This window comes from Cryptotermes secundus, unplaced genomic scaffold, assembly GCF_002891405.2.
Source record: "Cryptotermes secundus unplaced genomic scaffold, Csec_1.0 scaffold49, whole genome shotgun sequence".
NCBI lineage: Eukaryota > Metazoa > Arthropoda > Insecta > Blattodea > Kalotermitidae > Cryptotermes > Cryptotermes secundus.
In genome coordinates, this window is record NW_019744106.1 from 2,950,046 (window position 1) to 2,969,487 (window position 19,442).

At 38.8% G+C, this 19,442-nt stretch overlaps 1 protein-coding gene across 1 annotated transcript; it reads right to left on the reverse strand.

Moving 5' to 3' along the window:
• Positions 1-848: 848 nt before the first annotated feature.
• LOC111874359 (28S ribosomal protein S31, mitochondrial) lies at positions 849-17,726 on the reverse strand. Its single transcript, XM_023869803.2, has 7 exons — positions 15,447-17,726; positions 13,579-13,753; positions 12,750-12,837; positions 10,797-10,950; positions 7,964-8,134; positions 6,465-6,694; positions 849-1,231 (listed from the first exon to the last, which is right to left on the reverse strand). Exons 1-7 carry the CDS (start codon positions 15,470-15,472, stop codon positions 954-956), a joined length of 1,122 nt encoding a protein of 373 aa, XP_023725571.1. The 5' UTR covers positions 15,473-17,726; the 3' UTR covers positions 849-953.
• Between the last annotated feature and the right edge of the window lie 1,716 nt (positions 17,727-19,442).

The following is a 19,442-nucleotide window of genomic DNA, read 5'->3' on the forward strand; positions in this document are numbered from 1 at the left end:
ATAATTATTCAGGTGGAGCTGTGGGCAAACTGTGGCAAACAGTTATAGCATCTGTCGTCGAACCTGGAAATGGACAAATAAACTATTTTTCCGTCTCCTGGATCTGAACAGTTAGATCCTGTTGTCACAAAGAGAATTTCGTCTCGCTCTTGTGCGGAACATGCTGGAAGGGGTCCACCTCGCCATCAACGGCCCAGAGGTCGAACCCCTGCCATTTTATCAGAGATATCTCAATTATAGGGGCCAAACCACATCACTGGCCGACTTCGAAATTGAGGTGTCGTGTGTGCTTTTCACGTGGGAAACGAAGAACCGTCCGGACAAAGTGCGTGAAGTGCAACGTCGGACACTGGATTTCCGGATGTTTCCAAGATTTCCACACGAAGCCAACAGTCCGTTAGAAGACGCAGGTGGGAAGAGAGACAACTTATAAAGCTGGTGACCAAAAATCATGTAAGTAGAAAAAGAATTTATAACTTAAAATTAGATTTTAATAGCCGGCCGCACGCGTGGACTGCGCAACGACATATGGCGTCATTCGTCCCCTTGACTTTATTTTGATGACACCATATGGCGTCGCTCGGCTCTTAAAGGTTAAGCACAGGGACAACTTTACCTTTTTTATAAACAAAAATTAGTAGCTTCATGTTCATACCAATATTAATGAAAATTCATCAGTCAGTTGAAACCTTATTAGGTAATACCACAAACATCACCTTTCATTATAAACAGACAGGAGGCTAGAGATAGATAAATATACTTTAGGTCTGTTACAGACTCAAGTACTTGTGCTAGACAAAGGAATAAGGTCCATCTTCTGAAAGAGTTAATCATGACAACACAGCAGAGTACTTTCAAAATTATTTTAATTTTCTGGACATTTCATTTATAGTGTATTTTATATCTTATTGCATTGCATTAAAACTGCTAACAGGAATATACAGCAAGCATGACTATGGTGTTATGTCCCCAGGAATAGTTTCCTTCTTGTCTGAAAGGGCAGGGATTGCTCCTGTATCCTGCAAAATTTGCTTTTTCTCTTCAAAATAATTATGAAACCAGTTAATGTGCTCAAGCTTCATCTGCACAGTAATGTAAGGGTTCTTAGAAAGTCCAACACACACCAACTCCATAAAATGACGGACAGGCCCTTTCTTTGGGCACCATGGTTCCAAATGATGCTCCAAGAAAACATGTTCTGTGAAATATACTTTTGACTCCTCGACCTGACCTGCAACACAGTTACAACTTCTTTGTATCAGGAAATCCAATGGTTTAACATAAAATACTGTAATAATTTTCCATTATTTTGAAATTCAGTACAGAATGACCGTTCACTATGTACTTCATACAACCTTCAGAAACCAGCGTTTTTTTCCCAGACCCTTTTGTCTGAAGAAAATTCCTGGCCCAGAGTATATGAATGGAATCTTATACCAAAACTAAACGCCTTGGATAAAAGATACTTGAAACTGTATACCTTTTTTATGGTACATAAAGGGAAAATTAAATTATTGGGTTTTCTGTACTGAACTACAAATATTGAGGCAAATGTGTCTGCTTTTTTATTGCAAAATAAACACTTGGAATATGCTGCATATATAGAGCCTGCATTGCCTGGAAGCAAGTTAAGGTGACATTTATCCCTAAGGCTTATTGTCCTATCAGCCTGTCATCTTTCCTTTTGAAAATGATGGAGAAAATAGTGGATAGGCATATTCAGGGACGAAGCGTTGAGGACATATCCTCTACACCGAAACCAGCATGCCTACCAAACAGGTAAATCTACTGAAAGCGCACTACATAATGTGGTAACGCATAGAAAGTGCGATTGAACACAAGGATATTGCCTTAGGAGCATTCCTTGACATAGAGGGAGCTTTCGATAGAACCTCATTTAATATAATCAAACACGCTGCTGGAAAGCATGGCATAGAGCCTGCAGTGTGCAGGTGGATCAGTGCTATGCTGGAAAGCAGAACCATAGCTGCCACACTATCAGGAGAGATCCTGGGGGTGTCCGCGTCTAGGGGGTCCGCAGGGGAGTGTGGTCATTGACGATCTCCTATGGGGACTTGATGATGGGTACTATACAGTAGGATATGCTGATGACATAGCAATCCTCATAAACAGAAAATTCTTTTCGACAGTATTAGAGCGTCTTCAAACAGCTCTGTACACGGTCCAACGATGGTGTGAAAGAACAAGCCTTTCCATCAATCCTAATAAGACGGTAATTATATCGTTTACCAGGAAGAGAAATATAAAGGGCCTTAAGGAACCGTCTTCAATAAGATGACCTAGACCTTGGACTAGTATTAGACAAGGGACTGACATGGAAAAAGCAGCTGGACAAGGTCATCAATAAAGCCTATAAGACTTTTTGGACATGCAGAAGCATGTTTGGTAAAACTTGGGGACTGTAGCCACAAGTGCATTGGATATACACTGCGGTTGTAAGACCCATAATTACATACGGCACTGCAGTATGGTGGTCCAGAGTTAAACTCGAGACAAAAAAGGCAGAACTTAGCAAATTGCAAAGGTTGGCTTGCTTGGGTATCACAGGAGCAATTCGAACATCTCCAACAGCTGCACTGGAGACACTCCTTGGACTCCCTCCACTGCATAAACAGTTGGAGGCAGAGGCCAGGGCAGGAATCTACTGTCTCCAGTGCAGCGATCAATGGAAACCTAAATCCGATAGTTTCGGACATGCATACATAACTCAGGACATGAGGAAAGAACCCATATTACAAATGGGGATACCGAGACATGTATACAAAAATCCCTTCACAGTCAGATTTCCTGACAGGAGTGACTGGGAAAACGGGTTTTGGCCCGATAGAAAAGGGGGACTGATCTGGTATACAGATGGTTCCAAGATAAATAAGGGCACTGGAGCTGGTTTGTACTGCTATGGCATGAGGCGGAAACTTAGTTTCAGCCTTGGGCAGTACACGACAGTATTCCAGGCAGAAGTATATGCCATTAAGGCATGTATTATGGAGAATCTAGATAGGAACTACAGAAATACGAACATCTACATTCTATCTGACAGCCAAGCTGCATTTAAAGCGCTTGACAAACACCAGATCAACTCAAAATTAGTCTGCGATTGCCACCAGACACTCATGGAACTGGCCAAACATAACAGGGTACAAGTGATATGGGGGCTGGGACAGGAGGGTATTGCTGGAAACAAAACAGCAGACCAATTGGCCAAGATTGGAGCTGAACATCCGTTCATAGGACCTGAACCAGCCTGTGACATCTCTATAGGAGTTGCCAGAAAAGCAATCAGGGACTGGATAAATATGAATCACAAGAAATACTGGGGATCCTTGACTGGACTCAGGCAAGCAAAGGGACTCATATGAGGACCCTCTACTAAAAGAGCCAAGGAACTGTTGAAGTTAAACAGTAACCAGCTACAATGGCTGGTAGGACTACTTACAGGACACTGTCACCTTAAAGGACACCTCTTCAAACTGGGACTAAGTAATAGTCCAACTTGTGAGAGGTGTCAAGAAGAAAATGAAACTGCCCACATATCCTGTGTGAATGTGAGGTCTTAGCTTATTTAAGATTACGTCACTTGGTTCAATATTTTATGGAACCAAGTGACTATTTCGACGTCCCCATGTACAAAATCCTGCACTTCGAATGAAGCGCAGGATTGCTGAGAGGATAATCAGAAGGGGAGGCCCAATAGATCACTGGTCGCAGTGCAAGGCCCAAGAAGGCCCACCCCTTATGCGAAGGGTGTTCCGTATATAATACCTCCTATTTTTTTGTGTTAATATGTAACGTCTGAGCTAGATGTTGGTGGTGGTGTAGTAAAGGTTGAACCTTCCCGCCACTATACTGTTAGTTTGGTTGTCATGCGACAGATAGCAACAGCAGAGCAGTCTACCAAAATGGCGTCTGACATAGAAGTGTGCACGAAACAGGGATGTGTTATTGAATTTCTCACTGCTGAACAAATTGCACCCACTGACATCCATCGACACTTGCTAGTGGTGTACAGAGATGATACAGTGGATGTCAGCACAGTGAGGTGGTGGGCAGTGTGTTTCAACAGTGGCGAAAGTGAAGTGCACAACAAGCCACGCCCTGGGCGTGTCTGCTCAGCTGCCACTCCTCACAATGAACAGCGCCTCAATCAACTCATCCGTACAGATTGGCAGATAATGACCAGGGAACTGTGTGCACAGCTTAATATCAGCTGTAATGCTTTGGAAACGATGTTGGGGAAGCTGGATTATCGCAAAGTTTGTTCCAGGTGGGTCCCGCGGATGCTTACAGAGGACCACAAAACTCATTGAATGGAAGTCTGTCAGGACCTGCTGCACCAATTTGAGGCTGAAGGTGACAAGTTTCTGGACAGCATCATCACCGGAGATGAGATGTGGTGTCACCACTACGAGCTGGAATCCAAAAGACAATCCATGGAGTGGCGACATGCGGATTCCCCAAGAAAAAAGAAGTTCAAGACGCAGCCATCACCAGGGAAAGTGATGTGCACGGTCTTTTGGGATAGGCGGGGTGTGATTTTCTTGGATTTCCTGGAGCCTGGTGAGACTGTCAATTCTGAACGCTACAAGACTACGCTGACTAAGCTGAAAGCCCACATTTCCCGAGTCAGGCCAGAGAAGCAGACAACCTTTCGCTTGCAACACAATAACACTAGACCCCATACCAGTTTGGCTGGACTGTCCTACCACATCCACCTTATAGCCCGTATTTAGCACCTTCAGACTTCCATCTCTTTGGGCCTATGAAAGATGGACTACGTGGGCAACATTTTCAAGACAACGATGCTGTCATTGCAGCTGTAAGGAAGTGGCTAGCCTCTGCTAGCGCAGACTTTTACAGGCGCAGCAAAAGTGCATAATGAATGGTGGTGATTATGTGGAAAAACAACTGTAAGTAGCTGAAATCTTGTTCTATTTAATTGCGTTCTTATGCTTTCTGTTATCTATTGTAGTTTTCATTAAAAAAATAGGAGGCATTATATATGGAACGCTCCTCATACATTCATTCATTCAACACTGGGAATACCGTAGTACTTATGACAGTGGCTGGAGTCTTATGGTATGCAGTTAACCTAACAAAACACAATAAAGGTGTGTACATATGAGGTATTAAAGTTTTTAATCATCTTCCTCAAACAATAAAAATGTTGGCTACTGATGAGAGAAGTTTTAAATCTGCACTGAAGAGGTTTTTATATCATCATTCTTTTTATTCCATGAATGAATATTATCAATATAATTGGTCATAAGTGTGTAGTTTTGTAATGCATTTAATTCATTTAATTTAGGTAATTTAAACAAAACTGTATTAATTTAAGTTTTATACTAATGTTGTGGTCTAGTGGTCAGCATTCCTGGCACTACAAGATTTTTTCAGAGAAGTAGTGGTTCTGGAATGGGGTCCACTCAGCTTCCTCGTGATAACTGAGGAGCTATTTCAAGGAAATAGCGGCTCTGGTCTAGAAAACCGAAATTAACGGTCATGGGGATTCGTTGCGCTGACCACACAACACCCTATATCCACAAAAGTTGGCACTAAACTTCGCCAAGAAGCGGCAGTCGCTCGGTCGGTATAGTTTGCTTGCGGACTGAAATCACGGAGTTTGTTTTTGTTTTAGTAATGTTCTTTTTAAATTATGTTTATTAATTAAAATCTTAAGTTTTTTATTTTATGTTATTATTTATGTTAATTGATTAATGTTTTTTATTTTATGTTATTATTTATGTTAATTGATTAATGTAAATGATTTTAATTATGTAACTCACGTAACTGAGTATATGTATGTGGACACATTATTCTTAAAGGGACTATTTCTGCATCCTAGGTTTGTTACCTGTATGGATATATGGAAAATTAAGGGAATGAATGAATGAATGAATGAATATGCAATACTCATCCACTATCTTACAGAGTTTCAGAAGATAGCACTCGTTCTTTTTTTCTGGAACCATCTAGAATGAAACACCTCCATTTTTACCTTCTTCAGCTTCTTGTGTCTAAAGAGGCAAATTGTAATACAAAATTTAATATAAAAAGATATATGTGATAAGGGAGTTCCTTCTAACTAGTGATCAGAAAATTAAGGCCATTAAAATCATTACATCAAATACGATGTATTAAAACTTATGACCCAAGAAAAGATGCAATTTCTAATATGTAAAATTACAACTCTGAATTTTTTGTATAAGCAATGAAATGAACATAGTATTATAGTTAGGAAACAAGGTGTTCTCACCAGCCTCTTTGTTATGCAAATATTTTTATTGTATCCAACAATTTTTTTTTCTGTTTACACGTTTTGAGTATTGTCCTTATGTCAAAACTCAGCCTGGTATCCTGATTGAAACAGTTCTCTAAGAAAATAACGTGGGGGAGGGGAGAGCAAACAGATAAATCAGGCTGAGGTAAGTCAACTATTTACAAACCTTGTTCATTGTTAACTGGAAAGTGCCACAACTTCCCTTGTTCAGTCCACTGAATCATTTCCTCAAATATATTGGATGGGGGATGTGTCACAGCTAAACGAAGTTCACGAGCTTCAAGGCGATGCCACGTGGTGAGCTCTGGTGGAACATCAGACGTGTCTGCTTGTGATTCTGGTACTTTGAAGATACCAAGAGGTTCACCACCAAATATATCTATTTTGTCATCATATCTGAAATGACAAAGCATGTCAAATGAGCATGTTACATGCGAGAAAGATCTTTCAATCGATTTAAGTAAAAGAATTTGAAAAGGTATCACTTATTAGATCTAAAAGTTTTTCTAGAGACAGAAATTAACTCCGCTGATTAGGCCCAAAAGAGTATGTTCTTATCTTAAGAATGAAGACAGCATCCAGTCTCTGAAACATTGTATCATTTAAAATTGAGATTGTGAATAATGTCCAAAAAATCGACCAAGTTATCTCTTATGCTTTATATGAGTTAGTATGAGCTTATTTTCAGACCTTTAATTATTCAGTCACATCTCAGTTTGTTAATAAACACTACAAAACAAAAAAACTTCAAACTTCCATCCATGAAAAAATAAGTTCACCAAGATGGGGAGGTAATTCATTATAATCATGCCTTTATCATAGCCTAGGTAAGTCCTAAAGGGACCCATAATTCAGAGCTTTTATCATATATGTTTCTAACTGCCCTTCCAACTTGGCAAGTACTGATGACACAGAGGAGATTTTATATGAAGTGTGCAATGCACAGCTGGCTGGCTGAGTATCAACTGTAGCCAGCCAATGTACACACCCATCCTTCAGCAGCTGATAGCAAACAGTGTCTGCTGTAGTATTCCATATTCTGTCATGAATAAAATGAGAGAGAGGGCACAACAAATTCAGAGGGAAGCCAAGTCATGGCCTCATACAAAAATGCTGTCTAAGTACTTTGCTAGAGTAATAATGACAAAGTTCCCCAAGTATGTCTGAAGTTTCTGATAATGGTGTATAACAATCTTCTTTACTGATATTTTGGACAATGCCCATCATCTGTTTTTTAAAAATACAACACTATCGATTAGTTCTATTTCCTTCATTAGGTAACAGGATAAAGTATGAAATCTTACTCCAGTGAATCCCTTTTCACTTGATGAAGGCGGGGAGGGGGGGAAGGCTGTTTCTTAAACACCATAGTTGAGGGTAAATGGGGTGGATAGCATCCAAAATATTAGTCAAATGATTCCTATCAATATGATGAACCTCAACAATTAAGAATACTCCAAATAAAAAGGAAAATATCACTCACATACAATTACATTTGCTTGAAAGTAAAAATGGAGGGTGTCCACCCATAATACAAAACAAGCTCTCCTGTGGGGCAAGATCCGTTTTACTTTTGTGAAGGAAGATTTAGAAATGTTCTTGAAAATTACGTATATGAACACTATGTACGTATGGCAGTGCTGCTTCATTCTATATGATACTTACATTTTAGTTCGTTGTTGCTCCCTAACAACTTCTCTAATAGAGAGTTCCCTTTCTTTTGCAGTGGCTATCTTACGGCCCTCAAGGATCCTATGAACTCGTTGTGCTCGCCCCTCCTCACTCAAATATCCAGTCCCCTTATTCCGATCAATTTTCATTCCCGATATAAGATCTCTGAAATATAATGAATCAACAGCAATAACTTAACAACAAAACATAATGTAAAACAGTCATACAAAAACAGAGTGGTGTATGTTTCTTGTTCTACTACACTGAATCCTCTTGGGAAACCTTCCAATTCCCTCCCTCCCGCTCACTCACTCACCTTACCTCACCTCACTGCTGTAAAGAACAAAAGTATAAACTTGTTCTATTTATACAGAAATTGTGTTGATGGAACCTCACACCCTATAGGCTGCTGAAATACTTGGAATACAGTTGTTTGTAATTTCTCTCCATACAATGTTTCATAGTGACTCCAATGATGAATGACCAAGGGGTCACAAATTTTCTCTTCTCTATATTGTCCAGACCAGCACTGGGGTTCACCCAACCTCCTATTCAATGGGTACTGGGGGCTCTTTCCCTGGGGGTAAAGTGGCTGGGGTGTGAAGCTCACCACTTACCTCCAGCTTGTGCCAAGGTCAAGAAAATGTGGATCTATATATCCACTCCCCCATACATCTTCATGGCATAGTGCTTAGTTAAGCACAACTTTACCTCACTTACAGAGATATATCATGCACATATATCTCTCTTGGACCCTGGATGGTGTCATAACACAGATAATTATTAAATTATAAAGACATATCAATGCCACTTTTTCAAACTAACAACTGGGAATGACAGTTCACGTGAAATTAGTATTGATAATGGAGTCAGAGTAGTAAACTGTGCCACCTCTGAAAATCTGATTGTAAAACTACAGCATTCCCTCATTGTAACAGTCATAAATATACTTGGACATCTGATGGAAAGATTCACAATTAAACTGACCATTATCTGGTGGTGGCAAACATTAGGGACAGACTGGCAGTGAGTAAACTGACAATGCACAAATTTTACATGGAGAGGTTCAATCTCAAAAAATTAAATGAGATATGGGCTAAAGAACATAAAGTTCTGCCAAAAATTAGGCAAATCTACTAGCAAAACGTTTCAGATGATCAAGTAAGCTTGCAGTGAAGAAGCCTTAGCCCATAGTGCTGTGTTTAAGTGGCACAAAGGTTTGCACAGGGGTGAGACAGTTTGAAAGATGATGAGCATACTGGTCAGCCAAGAAGAGTCAGAACTGAACTAAAGATACAAGCAACGTTGGTGCATGCCAACTGCTCCCAAACAATAAATGAAAATTAAGTAGCAGCACCAGGGATTAGCCATGGTACTTGCCACAGAATTCTGTCTGATGACCTGAACACTGACGATCACATGAGCATTTGTGGTGACCTGATCGACAGTGCTAATAAAAATGGGACATTTCTCAATTGGATCATAACAGGAGATGAAATATGGTGTTTCTTATCAGATCTGCAACTGAAGCGACAATCAGCCACCTGGAAATTACCATGATCACCAAGAAAGAAGAAACCACATCAGAAAAAAGGAAAGGTAATGCCTGAACTGTTTTTTGACTCATCTGGAATTGTTCATATGAAATTCATACCAGAAGGAGCGACTATGAACAAGCACTGCTACAAGATCCTTAGCTCTCTATGCTGATGAAAATCATGACATGTAGAGAACTAAGAGATTCTTTGAAAATGTGGAACAGTTCAAATAACTGCAAACAACATTAACAAGTCAAAATTTGATTCAGGAGGAAATCAAGAGCAGAGAGAATTCAGGTAATGCCTGCTACCATTCAGTCAAGAACCACGTCTTCTAGTCTTTTGTCTAAAAACGTAAAAATTATAATATACAAAACTACAATTTTGCCAGTGGTTCTGTATGGGTGTGAAACTTGGTCTGTAACATTAAAGGAGAAACACAAACTAGGGATGTTTGAGAACAGGGTGCTGAGCAGAATATTTGGTCCAAACAGGGATGAAGTGACAGGAGGTTGAAGAAATCTGCATAATGACGAGCTTCATGACTTGTACTCTTTGCCATATATAATTAGAGTGATCAAGGAGGATGAGATGGACAGGGGTATGTAGCATGAATGGGGGGAAAGAGGAATGCATATAGAATATTGGTGGGAAAGGAAAGAGGCCACTAGGAAGACCAAGATGTAGGTAAGCGGATAATATTAAAACGGATCTTCAAGAGATAGGATGGAGTGGTATGGGATGGATTAATCTGGCTCAGGATATGGACCAGAGGAGGGTTCCTGTGAACATGGCAATGAACCTTCAGGTGCCATAAAATGTTGGGAAGTTCTAGAGTAGCTACTTGATTGGCAGATTCTCAAGAAGGGCTCAGCTCCATGAAGTTTAGTTAGTTTATAAAAAAACTTAGTCCACACATCATCTTACAGAAGCTGGACACTCTCACAACCGTAGTCAAACTAAGTTGGTATTACCAACCAACTGTTCTTAATTTAATGTTTTTTTTTTTTTCATTTGGTACTAAATGTTTATGGTCTTTGCTCAGTTACCTCACAATAAATTTTCTGTTATTCACATTACCAATAGTGCCATATAAGAATGATGTTAACAGCTTACCATGTTAATAACACACATTTGTGCATTTATTTTTTTATTTGCTTTATATTTTGTGGAACCCATTGACAAAAAAAAAAACAGTTTCAAAGCTGTCTTCAGTGGCCATCCAACACATGAGCACTTGATTTAGACACGTCACAGTATTTCCTGTAAATACATATGGATGTCGTTACCTCAAGCTTACAAACGGTTTCTGTGCTTCAGTGTCATTTTCTTTTAGAGCTTGTGAGGGGGCCAAAAGTTTGTTTAACAGTTCTGACTCTGTCTGTTTAACGTCTCCTCCTAGGGCTTCAGCAACTTCCTTTGTTGCTTCAGTAAGGGACTTTTCTGCAAAGAAAGAAAAAAAAACAGTAAACTTCGAACTGTGGTCACACTGTATGAAGCACATCACCTATGAACACAAAATATTAATTACCTAACTGCACTGGTGGTTTGTGATCATTTAAGCAGGTGGGGCCTGGATGGAATAAAATTTAATCCCTCTCCCACATTTCCCTTATTAAAAAGAAGGGGGGGGGATCTCTGTTCTTATTTAAACGTTCATATTTCGTTTCATAGTAACCATTTTTTGCAACTTCGATGTAATTTTATTTTTACAAGAAAATTTTAAATAAAGGACTGTGCTCCCTGTGACTTACCACCTTAACTCCTCTTAGCACTAAAATAATTTTGATACACCCAGTTTGGGACAGGACTGATAGGCTCACTTGTCCTCTGCTGCCCACAGATCAATCATATTATTTTGGCATCTGCAACCATCAATGTAGATTGTTTCTTCTGATCTGATAATTATGAACAATCTTTGTCTAATCATGGTTTACACTGGTGTAACATGTAATTACTTATAATCTCTTTGGATAAAGTTGTGATATTCTCTATAATTTCCAAGCTCTACTGATGTCCACATTAGCTTCCAAACTTTTGAAAGCTGCAAAGCTGTTTTATATTATAACCTGATACTTTCCTTTAACTTCCAGCCTGTTTAGCTTCATGACACAAAATCTATCCATATACATTTTGTATTGCTTGTCTGCTCATGAACAACCTCTCTGTAACCTCTGCAACCACCAGATTATGGTGAGTGCATGAAGAAAGGAATGAGTAATTCTAGTAAGTCACCTAACCAATTCAGGCACCTCAAATCAACACTTCCATATACAAACATAATTTACAATGTTTTGTATATTAATGAATATTACATTTAAAGAAAAAACTGTGTTGCCGGAATGCATCTGAAATCACCGACTTTACCGTTGAATGTGCATACATGTACTTGAAGTCATCTTCAGACAAGGCCCCTGAATCACTATAAATGACAGGTATGAAGCAAAACTTATAACAATACTGGGATGTCAAGTGACATTAAATTCAGTATCAATATGATAAATTTTTGTACTTACATATATAAGGAAAGTTCCACTTTGAATTCTAAAGTTTTAAACAATTTTAATAATATGATTCATTTTCAATGACCACCTCTGTGGTCTAGTGGTCAGAGTTCCTGGCTACAGATCCAGAGGTCCCGGGTTTGATTCCCGATACTACTAGATTTTCTGAGAAGAAGTGGGTCTGGAATGGGGTCCACTCAGTCTTGTTAGGATAATTGAGGAGCTATATCAAGGAAATAGCAGCTCCGGTCTAGAAAACTGAAATTAACGGCTGTGGGGATTCATTGCACTGATCACGCGACACCCTTTATCAGCAAAGTTAGTACTAGCTTCGCTGACAAGCAGCAGTCACTCGGTTGGTAGTGTTTGCTTGCGGGATAAAACCACAGAGACTGTTTGTTTGTTTGTTTGTTTGTTTGTTTAATTCATCCCACCTAACATCCAAATGCTGCTTCTATTTGCATTACACAACTGTCATGGTTATTCATAATTTCTTTCTTTCTTTTAAATATACAAGTGACATGCCTACCAAAATTGCATGTAACAGACAGAATTCTAGTTTCTAGGCGATTTCAAACAAGAACAATTTTATTATACTAAAACACTATGCTGAATCCTTATGAAGACTGAACTTGTGCTTGCAATATACATATCATACTAATTTATCATTACAAACCAACATTCCTACAATATTAGCATTACAATTTAAACTTAGTATAAATATGTCAAATTACAAACCAATGTTAACTTGCTTCTTTTTGAGCTTAACTGGTGGTCTGGCCAGCTGTGCACCAATTCCAGAAGACGAAGATGCTATATGTTCCTCCTATAATGAAAATAAATTTGTGGAAGATAGTGCTTTTAATGTTTAAAAAATTCATTTTACAGTTATAAGTGTTGCAGTTAAATCTCACTAACTGCAAGTCTCCCATCCAATGAGAAAAGCTCTGTATTTTTTGTTGTCAGAAATGAATTTACATCATTCCACAGGTGAAACTTTTAGTGTATTCAACTGCCTGAAGTACAGGAAGTTGAAGGTCTTGGGCAAACTTTCATATCATGAGGTGAACGTAAAGTTCTCCCTGTTCTTAAGTAATTAAGCATAATGCCATGAAGGCACACGAGGAAATGGAGGTAGAGGTCCACCATTCTTGACCTTTGTACTAGATTAGGGGGTGGTTTGCTTCATGCCCCAGCCACTTTACCCTGAGGCAGACAGCCCCCAGGACACATTGAACAGGAGGCAGAATGGACTTGAGCTAGTCTGGATGCTGTGAAGAGGAGAAAAATCTCTTGCCTCTATCAAGAATTGAACCCCAGGCATCAAGCCTACAGCCAATCAATATAACCACTCCTTAAAATCTTGAGGAAAAACAAATAATTGAAATAACGATTTTTTTAATAAACAAAGATTAGATTCAGGCCACGTAAACAAGAACAATATGCCACTTCACCTCCCACCTTCAGGCACTAACTGTACTTTGGGTGAAGGATCAAGATTCAAACCTCACTCCTCTACTGTCCACATTTTCTGTAATAATCTGATAGTAATTGTCTCTTACACCACCTTTGCCATTGATTCCAGCAGTAAATTCAGTTTCTTTACTGCTTCTTCATTTTTCTTTGGCTTTAGTGTGCCTTCAGAGTCCTTGCTTGATGGGTCTTCATGTTTCGAATTACAGAAAAGAGTTCCGGTCAATTTATGGAACTGACATAAAGGTGGCTGCTGCAAACTTGTAATCCTACAAATGGACAAAAGAAAAGTATCAGTGTTCACATATATAAGAGGACAGAGAAAAACCATACTTCCCAGAGCCGTTCATGATTCTGTATTTCTTGTCATGTTAACATTATTTCCAAAATAAGATATATAATATATATATTATATATAATATATATAAGGTATGCAGTCTACACAACAATATTCTATATTTAAAAACAAATAAGACACTACTGTATTTCCTTTAAAAAACATAATAAAAGCAAATGTTGATACAGTAGTGTCTTCTTTGGTTTCAAATGCAGAATATTGTTGTGTAGACTGCATACCTTATATAATTTTATATATCTTATTTATGACACATAACAGGATGCACACTATTAAGATTATTTCCAAAACACTTACACAAGCATCTAGGCACTCATTAAAAAAACTGTTTCTTTTTTCATGGATTAGTAACACCTCTTTCAGTATCAAGACTACATGGCATCAGAAGGCAGGATAACATTAATAATGAAGTGGAAAGGATATGGGAGTAGTTACAGCCAGTTTAACATAATGTATGAGGACATGTCTGGATGGACTGAGAATATCCATAAAAAAATCAGGATAGCCAGTGCCCTGGCTAAGATTCAAACTGAGCACCTCCCAAACACAAATCTACAGCATCACCTCTAGACCTCTAGACTTTTCAGTCACAAACGGTGTTCTGTTGAACACACAGATTCTGTTAAGGGTCTCCAGTAGTTCCAGAAATAGGCCATTTCTTATCAACTTCCATAGCAGTGATGGGGCATTTTATTTAAAAAAATTATGATAAGGCTGTTAGCTTCATACCTTATACTCCTTCCCAAGTATAATTAGAATGAAGAAGTCAAGGAGGATGGAATGGACAGGGCATGTAGTAGGAATGGGGGATACCAGGAGTGCCTATAGGATATTGGCAGGAATGCCAGAAGGACAGAAACCACTAGGACAACCAAGACACACTGGGGTAGATAGTATTACAATGGATCTTAGGGACAGGATAGGCTAGATTGATCTGGCTCACAATAGGACCAGTGGAGGGCTCTTGTGAACACAGTAATAAAGCTTTGGGTTCCATAAAATGTTGGTAAATTTTTGAGTAGCTGCATGATTGGTAGCTTCTCAAGAAGGGCTCAGCTCCATGGGGTTCATTAGTTACGATATGGTTGTTACCTAGCAAGATTGCTGAGTAACGTTTCTAAATTGTGCTTTGGTGGTATCCCGTTTGACTCTTGACTCGGCCACCCGATTATCCTGACCTTTTTGTGATTCTCCTCAGTACCTCGATTAAGCTACTAGAACTTCCTCAGAATTCTTTTCAATTCATTAATCTCAGACCATCAGGTACCATTCTACACTATAGTCTGCACTAATGGCGACGTTAAATAAATCCTAAACAAACAAACAAGCACTTCCGAAACAATGCATTTTTAAATTTCCTTTCTTTTTTATATTTCAGAATCAGTAGAACGTTTATAACCCCGGCATCAACCAACATATGACGCTATTTCTTTAACAATTCAAGTTTTAAAAAGAGCTTTCATTTGACATGCAATTTGTAACTTTTTAGGTTACCCATAATTTTCAGCCTGACCGTTAATTTATTTATAAAGAATGTATTGCCAATGTATTAAGGTTTTCCACAACATTCTGTCTTCATCTACGTATACTTAACTACAAAGGAGTACCTTAAAAGAAAGCGTACGGATAACATTGCCTTTTAGTCTTTACTCGAACAATATAACCATAACCTCCTCAACCTCCTTGACAGAACAAGACAGTTGGTTGCCCTGTCTCTACATGGTCGGTTTTCAAATCATGGTCTGGCAAGAAACTCATTTACTCTTATTTTAAACGTTCAGTACAAATTATACGGCTGCTAGCATAAATAAGAATATTAATTTCTTTGTACTTAATGAGGATTTTGTTGAGAAATAAGGGAATTCAATTATACCAGCGGATCTGTTGCTTTGCCGCCTAATACTCCGCCACATTGGCCTACATGTTACACTTACAGACTCCGAAACTCAGTTTCTGTAAAAATTCTGTATCATTGTAATATAGTATTCTAGTCTGTTATTTGTGTGAGTGAATTGAGGTTTATTGAATCTGGATTATTAATTACTGGAATTGTAAGTGTACTAGCAATTTCACAGTGAAGTGCATCAAAAAGTGATTTCGAGTGAAATTCATCACAATAGTGTTTTTCTCTTCGTTTCTTTTTCCCGAAGTGTTGAATATAAATAATAAAATTATTAGTCAGATAATCTGTTACTGTATTCATTTAGTGATATACAAGTGAAGTGCACAGGAATTTGAGATTTTAACTCCTGACAATCGAATCTGAACAGTCAGTCACCTTAAAAGAATTTGTTCTAATTTTAGTTTTGAAGTTACATTAATAGCGTCTAGGAAAAAGGAATATATTATTAATATTCATATCTGTGATGATGTCTGATACAAATAGCCTTTCTGGTAAATGTGGAGCATGTCATAGGTGGGTCACTAATGGCCTAATTTGTACAGACTGTGGCTACTGCTTCCACTTAAACTGTGCAAGCACTAGCCCCAGTACACCAAATAGGAGCAAGCCATGGTATTGTATCCCATGTAAGTACCAGAAACATGTGAAGCAACAGGAGGAGAGAATCAGGCACCTGGAAAAAGAATTAAAAGGTAGCTAGAGAGGAAATTTGTAAGCTGAAATGGGGTAATGTCAGCAGTAACTTCATGCAGCAGGATAATTGAGGAAATTGGAAAAAACCAAAAAATTCCAAGTCCAGGTTCTGTAGGTTCTCTGCAAATGATACTAGTCAAGTTCAGCTGAACAATAAATTCAGTGTACTAGAAACAGATGCACTGGAATTGGGTCAGCAAACCCCGGTTTTGTTTAAGCATAAAGACAGGGAACTAAAATCTATCACAATGAAGAGAGAGAAAAATAAAAGAAAGATCTAATTACTGGGAAGTAGTCATGGTAGGGAAATTGGGCTCATGCTTCAAGAAAATCTGGGAACTAAATTTTCCATATGTAGCATTTTCAAACCAAATGCTCCTCTTGCAAAGGTTGTTGAGTATATAGGGAAGTTCGGTAAAGGCCCTACCTAGCAAGATCATATTATTATAGTGGGAGGGCCAGGAAACAGCCTGGATAGAAACTATCAATATTCAATTGAAAATGATCTCAACTATGTTGTAGAGGACATCAAACACCAATGTGGGATTTGTCAGCCTCTTTGAGAGGCATGACAAATCATGGATGAATGGGAGGGTTAGGAGCATGAATCTAAGGCTTGATCAGGCCCTGATGGGTCATGACATGTCATCAGTTGCAAGGGAATATTACACAATTCATGGCCTGCACCTGAGCTCTTGAGGCAAGATGAGGCTCACACAACCTATTGCTGAGAGGGTTGGTGGTCATGCGTGAGGTATAAGCAGTATTCCTATTATAACCAGTGCTAGGTCATCTCCTTTTTTAGATTAAATTCAAAAGCACCAAGAAGCCTAACATATATTAAATGCAGTCCAGCCGTCTTGAAAATTCATAGACAAAATGCAGAAATATTAAATTCAATAAATATCTTTCACCAAAATATAGAACTCAAGCTTAGCAAGAAGTACTGTGTGAGTTACACAATCAAATGCTTTGGTCAAGTCCCAGAACAGGCCTCCCACAACAAGTTTATTATTTGTTGCTGTTAGAATGGTATTTATTAAGTCATAAATGGCTGATTCAGTGGACAGTTTAGTTCGAAAACCATGTTGTTCCTGTGCCAATATATTATTAATGTCCAGATGATATTGTAATGTATTATATATGATTCTTTCAAAAATCTTAGAAAAAGAGGTCAATAAAGATATTGACCTATGATTTGCTATATCAGTTCTATCACCTTTTTTAACACATTGCGGACCGGTTGTTTAAATATTTAAATCACCCTGGGGACCGGGGTTTTTAAGCCTAGCACCCTAACTTGTGCACTTTTCACTTTAAAAATTAATATAAAATCTCCTAATTAATTTTATGAACTAACATTTTTGGAGAACACTCCTAGAAGTGCTTGCGCATGTGATATCTCTGGAAACATTCCCCTTTGTGAAGGGGCATCACGCAGAAGTTGCAGATGTACGCAGTCCTACTCTTCTTCTTGTGGACTGCGCACACATGGCACTGCCTAGAAGGGTACTTCTTCTTGCAATGTTCACTCTTCACAGTTCTCACGAGGGTATGTTTCCGCATATCACCCGAGAGTCGTCCAGGGGGGTCCACATGAGGCCTCCGGTAGGTGCGAACAGATGGCCCCGGCTGCACTACGTCTGTGTCTGACGCAGGTACTGCCGCCACTGTGAGGTCAGTAGCCTAAGCTTTTGCCAAGTTCAACAGAAATGCTTTGTATTTCAAAGTAGAATTTCTGTTCACCTTTTTGAAAACCGAAAATGGATTCAAATCTCTTACGACTCATGAGTTTGCCAAAACTGGGAATTCCTAAAAGTGGGTCACTTGACCAATAATCCTTCAAAGTATCTATCTTCGTAAGACCCATTAGAATGATCATAGCCAAAATTTTTTTCATTTCTGCTGAAGTGACGTCCACCCACTTGAGCGCTTTATAGGTGTGGTCGTACGCCTCACTGTGTTGGAGATAGTATCTGTTAGTCTCCTGACATAACAGGTCAAAGAAACTATCTCCAAAAAACAGTGACGCAACTTCAGACATATCCGTTGGGTTCGATGGCATCCACTTCACCCCTGGCTCACCAGTAAACCTACCCAAAGTGGGGGTTTTGTCCACTTTACCCCATTTGTCCATCCCGGTACTCTCACTTTCACTGGACACAATATTTTGGGGGGGGCCCTGTGGCCCCTGTCACTGTCACTTTCACTGAGGCTGGCCTCGCTATCAGAAGACGAAGCAGTTGGCAAATCTGATAGCTCATCGGAGAACAATTCTAATATTTCTTGTTCTCCGTGAGAACGCTTCGCCTGCAACTGCTTTCGTCTCTCATCCTTGTTGCACTGTTAACTTCCTGGTTCATACGTGGAAGCTTGGACTCGAACAAAGGCTTTTTTTCAGTAGTTATGATGCAACGTGGCCACAGAGCAAGATATAGTCGGTTGCAACATAACGCGTCAGAAAAGGGCCAATTGGCCTGCCCGGTCCGCAACGCTATAGAAACGTAGAGGGCCAATTGGCCCCTCCGGTCCTGAATGTGTTAAAAATAGGATTTATATGAGAATATTTTAGTCTTGAGGGGAAGACACCAAGACTTGATACTTTATTACACATATATGTCAGTGATGCTAATATGAATGGTAAACTTATTTTGAGGATATATTGTGGAATTTCATAATATCCGTGTGAATATTTCCATTTTAATGATCTCACTATATCTTTAACTTCTTTATTAATTACTGGTGACATATATATATATATATATCTGGAAAAGGGTGTTTAAACATAGCTGTAAGAAATTTAAGGGCTTCACTCCTGTCTTTAGTTGAACTATTTTTTAATTGTGGTAGTGGAGATATAAAATAGTTATTAATGTAACTAGCCCTTTTTTTGTATATTATTACATAATTTACTTTCTATATTTATGCTTGCTTTTGGATTTTTTTCCGATTTAATATTAGTTATAGTTCTGATGACACTCCAAGTAGTTTTTATTTTATTATCGGA

Bases quoted from the DNA above. Each gene is read 5' to 3' on its own strand.
- LOC111874359 (XM_023869803.2), bottom strand. From the start codon at position 15,472: ATGTTATCCGTACGCTTTCTTTTAAG. The intron at 12,838-13,578 runs GTGGTGTAAGAG...TTTTCATTATAG, and splicing joins TGCTGGAATCAATGGCAAAG to GAGGAACATATAGCATCTTC. The intron at 8,135-10,796 runs GTAACGACATCC...ATTATATTTCAG, and splicing joins AAACCGTTTGTAAGCTTGAG to AGATCTTATATCGGGAATGA.